General features: G+C 55.3%; 1 protein-coding gene across 1 annotated transcript; it reads left to right on the top strand.

The window, feature by feature from the left end:
* Positions 1-3,965: 3,965 nt before the first annotated feature.
* Positions 3,966-4,939, top strand: ZNF488 (zinc finger protein 488). The gene is given in 2 exon segments (XM_007472088.1): positions 3,966-4,428; positions 4,431-4,939. Coding segments are annotated over 2 exon segments (972 nt in total).

Here is a 4,939-nt window from a genome sequence, read left to right as displayed (position 1 = left end):
AGCGACAAGGATGAGTAAATAGTGTCAGGGGGTGAGAGCCCAGAATGAACTGAGGCTACTGAGGGGAGTGGAGGACAGCAAAGGTCTTTTAATACTGGATGGGAGCAAAAGAACAAGGGCTGCATAGATCCACTCGCTGCCAGAACCGCTGGTGTCTGTGGAGGGAGAAAGAGGAGGGAGCAGCTCTGCTTTGCCCAGCAATTGTCTGGACAGAGAACCAGCCTCCAGTTGCAAAGGGCGTTGGTAGGTCCACATAGGAAAGGGAGACAGAGGCAGCCCTGAGCAACTGTGCATGTGGTCTCCTGACCCAGAACTCACTGTCCAGGGCCAGGAGTGACGCACACATCTGCAGAGGTCACCTGAGAGGAGTTGAGGACCATGGCAGAGGTGCATGTAGCCTGGAGCTGGATGAGGCTCAAAGTCTGATGTTGACCCTGGGAGAGAGCCTGCGATCTCTCGACAAGAGGAGATGAGCATTAGAGCTGGCAGGGCGGGGCTTCCCTGGTGATGCAGTGGTTGAGAGTCCGCCTGCTGATGCAGGGGACGCGGGTTCGTGCCCCGGTCCGGGAGGATCCCACATGCCGTAGAGCCGCTTGGCCCGTGAGCCACGGCCGCTGAGCCTGCGCGTCCGGAGCATGTGTTCCTCAACGGGAGAGGCCACGGCAGTGAGAGGCCCGTGCGCCGCAAAAAAAAAAAAAAAAAAAAAAAAAAAAAAAGAGCTGGCAGGCCTCCCCAGGAACAAGCCACGGCAGTCTCATATCATCTTCCATCCGAGAGACTTCCATCTGGTGACGGTCGCAGATGGAGTGGACTGAGGTTAGATGGGGCCCCAGATGGAGTTTGGTAGGACATTCTTTGCATTTGCCTGAGTGGATCTTACCCAGCAGTGCCGGTGCATGTGAGAGTGGTGGCCCTCAGGGAGCGTGGGCAGCATGCTGCGGTCCCCTGGCAGGTCAGTACCTTGGTCTCATCCTTTTCTTCCTCCTCCTCCTTGTTCTCCTTATCATTATTAAGATTTGGATGATAGCATTGACAGAAGCGATTTTGGGTGGATTCAGCAGTTGGCCAGATCTGCAATAAGCTGGAGCAGCACAGAGTTTAGCACTATGGCACTTGCAGGTTGGAGATGAACGCATTTGGGTTGAGACCTGCAAATTTCCTCCCGTGGTTGTTGTGAAAACTCCATGAAATAAGGTGTGTTAAGCTCTTGGCATCTCTGGCATGTAGACGCTTACATAGTCAATAAGTAGTGAGTTGCATATTTATATCATGAAGCATCCTGTTAGCAAACATTCCATCCTGAAGTAAGACCACATGTTCCAAGTTTTCCCCCTGAGAAGGTTGTCCCATCTGTGGCTCAGGGCACTCTGGACGGTTCTGTCAATGGGGTCTACGTGGCTGTGGCTGGACAAGGTTGCCTAAGCTGTGAGGGTAGTGCAGCGGGGCTGTGTGCAGAGGGCTGCAGGGGTGCAGCCGGACCAGGGTCAGCAGGGCAGCCTCCTGCCCAGGCGTGGGATACATCAGGTGGTTCTAAACCGTCATCTGGAGAACAGTGAGAGACAGAGAGTGAGAGAGCGAGAGAAAGGGGGAGTTTGTGTGACGTTGTATGTGCATTTGAGTGTGTGATAGTATGTGTATGTATTTGAGTGTATGTGAATGTATGTATGTGAGTGTATGTGTATATGAGTGTGTGTATATGAGATTGTGAGTGTGTATGTGTTGTGAAAGTGTGTGTGAGGGTATGAGTGTGCCTGTGTGTGTGTGTGTCTTTGTGAGCTCCGCATTAGGGCTTCAAGCAGACCAGTTATTCTTTGACAAAGGGTGAGAAGTGGCTTCATCCCAGTTGGAGTCATACACTGGTAGATCTGGAAAGGACTGTGGAGATCATTAAGCCCAATCTCAGGTGATGGGAATTCGAGGCTGAGAGAGGTGGGAAGGACATCTCAGGGTCAGCTGGTGGAGTGATGTGACTGCCTCTTCCTCTTCAAGGAACATTGGTGGGCACTAATCTCTGATGTCAGTGGCATCCCCTTTGAGGACTCAGTTTGGAAAGGATGCTAGGAGAGGCGCGGCTCTCCCTGGTGGCCAGTCTTGTAAGTCCTTTCAGGTTGACAAAGCTCGAGACCAGGCTCACACAGGAATGGGTTGAAAGGTAGGTCTGGCATGTGTTTCCTCAGGAGCTGTTTAAAGCTCAGAGGTTAGACAAAGAATTTGACTTTTTGATGGGGTAAAAGCTTGGGAGAAGTTGGACAGGAGGCAGGAAAAGGAGACCTAAACCCTCAACATGCCCTCATTTGGTGTTTGGGTCACATGGTTGACTTGGTGTTTACCTCTGGGGGCTCTGGGAGGGCGACATGGCCAGTGCAACCAAAGCAGGCTTGGCGACACACACTTGGTTTCAATCCCAGCTGCGCCTCATCCTTGCAGGGGACGTGGGGCAGGATGCTTAGTATTGCAGGACTTGGGTCCCCTTCATCTGTGAAAGAGGGTGATGACCCTCCAGGTGTGCTGAAGATGGAAGGAGGTGACATATGCAAAACATGTGTCACAGACTCCTGTTGCCACGATAGTGAGAAGGAGGGCAGGCACCTGTGCTTCCTTTTACAGGTGGGACAGGAGGCAGGGCAAGAGGAAGGAGCTAATATGAACTCAAGTGATGTTCCTGTGAGGAAGGAGTGGAGCTGTCCCCTCCTCACGGTCCTCCTGGGCTCAGGAGACATATTTGTTAATGATGACAACTCGGAACACTCAGCTGAGTGTGGTCCAGCAAACCTCTCACAAGCTGAGCGGGTGCTTGAAGATGGGTTTGCAAAGCCTCAAGAACTTGCTGGTGGAGCAGATCAGGGAAGGGCAGGGATGAATGCCTTCCCAGAAGGGCTGATGGCTCCCTTTCCTCCTGGGTGCCACCCTCACTTATGGCCATTGTGTGTCTCCCCTGAAGCTGTGAGCACCTCGAGGGCAAAGTGATGCCCAGCAGGTTGGCACAACTGGCACATTTGACAGTTGACGGGTGAGCAGAGGAGAAGCAAGTGTATGAATGTGTGAAGAGCAATTGTGGTCACTTCAGGAGAGTGGAGAGGGAGACCCACACTTGGTGCAGGGGCAGGGCCTGGTGGAGAGATGGGTGCCCCCAGGTGTGGGAGCAGGGAACAGGAACAGCTCCAGACCCAACCCGCCATGTCTGGATGTTACTGTCCAGCTTTTACCCTCTGGTCACCTGTGCTGCAGCAGCTTCTGTCTCCAAGTGCTTGTACTGTCTTGGCATTTCTGATGATTTGTGAGGAAAGCTGGCATGCAGAGCAGCAAGGAAAATAATCTGCTGTCAGTCAGGGTGCAAGCATATTAGAGTTGTCAACCAAGTCAAAACTGACTGGTGGAAGCCTTTTGTCGCTGTTAAAAGATAGCAGCTGCTGCCTGGAGGTTGACAGATTGGGGGCAGTACTGAGCCTGGCCTCTGGGTGGCCTCCATCCTCCCGATGGAGTCCTGGAGGTGAAAGCATTGTGCTCTGAGTCAGGGTGAGTTGCTGCATCTGTAGTAGTCAGGGTTCTTTGGATGCAAAGGACAAAAACTCTCTTGCCAAGTTAGCCAAGAAGATTAATTAGAAGGGCTGCTTGTCTAATATCACACAGCTGAGGACTGGCCGAGCCTGGACTCACAGGGACACTTGTCTGCCCCGAGTTCATGCTCCTGTCAGCACTTGCCCTGAGACACCAAGGTCCCAGGTGAGAGAAGGCTTTCTATAAGTTCCTACACCCTGCATGCTCCTGTACGTCCCTGAGTGGAGAGCACACTTCTCACTGCCTTTTGCTTCCTCTCTCTGCAGAGCCCTGTGGTCCAAGTGTGCTGACCCAAGCACCAGAGGAGCCCTTCAATCTCACGGCCCCTCCCTGGGCCCAGAAGCCTCAGAGACTGACAGCTGTTGGAGCATCCACCTTGCTCAGCTGGCGCAGGCCCTGAGGTCCCCATGGCTGCCGGGAAGGGAGCTCTGCGGAGCCCTTCAGCTGAAAACAGATGGCGGCTTAGTGAACCCGAGCAGGGCTGGGGCCGCAAGCCAGTGCTGCTGGAGAAAACAAACTGCCTGGGCTCTGAGCCTGCCCCGGGCAGCGGTGGCCGGGATGAGGCCTGTGCCGAGATGGTGCTGTCAGCAGCCCCGGGCAAGCTCAGGCTGGGAAAGCTGATGCCCCGGAAGGCTTGCTGGGAACAGGGGCAGAGCGCCTTCATGGAGGTGCCTCGGCTCAAGAAGAGGCTTGGGGGCAGGCAGGCCCAGGAGAGGGTGCACAGTGGCCCTGCAGGCCAGCCGGGCCCCCAGCAGCTGACCCTGGACAACCCCAGGGACCCGGCTAGCATCACCTGCTTCTCAGTGTGGCCCAGTGGGGCCTCCGGGGAGCAGAGAAGTGCCTTCAGCAAGCCAACCAGGAGTCCAGCAGGAGACCGGGGCCAGCCTCCGTCTTCCAGGCAGGCGGACCGGTAGACACCCTGGGGGAGCTGCTGGGACTCATCAACACAGTAAATGTCAGTTGCTGGGGTCGACTTTCCAACTCCAAGCTTTTGGTGGGTGATTTCTGGAACCTGCAAATGGTGCCCCCAAATGCTCCTCTCTGCGGCACTTTCCTGGGTGACCGCATGCTGTGGCTCAAGCGTGCCACGGCCCAGATGCCCACACCTCCGTCGTGCTCCTCCACCGCCTCTTGGGCCCTGCTGCCCCCCACGCTCACCTCCCTGGGCCTGTCCACCCAGAACTGGTGCGCCAAGTGCAACCTCTCCTTCCGCCTGACCTCCGACCTGGTCTTCCACATGCGGTCCCACCACAAAAAGGAGCACGTGGGGCCCGACCTGCATTCTAAGAGGCTGAGAGAAGAGGCCCTCACGTGCCCCGTTTGCCACGAGTACTTCCGCGAGCGCCACCATCTCTCCCGGCACATGACTTCTCACAGTTAA

The sequence above is a fragment of the Lipotes vexillifer genome, unplaced genomic scaffold, assembly GCF_000442215.2.
Source record: "Lipotes vexillifer unplaced genomic scaffold, Lipotes_vexillifer_v1.1 scaffold2641, whole genome shotgun sequence".
Lineage (NCBI taxonomy): Eukaryota > Metazoa > Chordata > Mammalia > Artiodactyla > Lipotidae > Lipotes > Lipotes vexillifer.
This window is presented reverse-complemented; position numbering and strand designations above follow the sequence as displayed.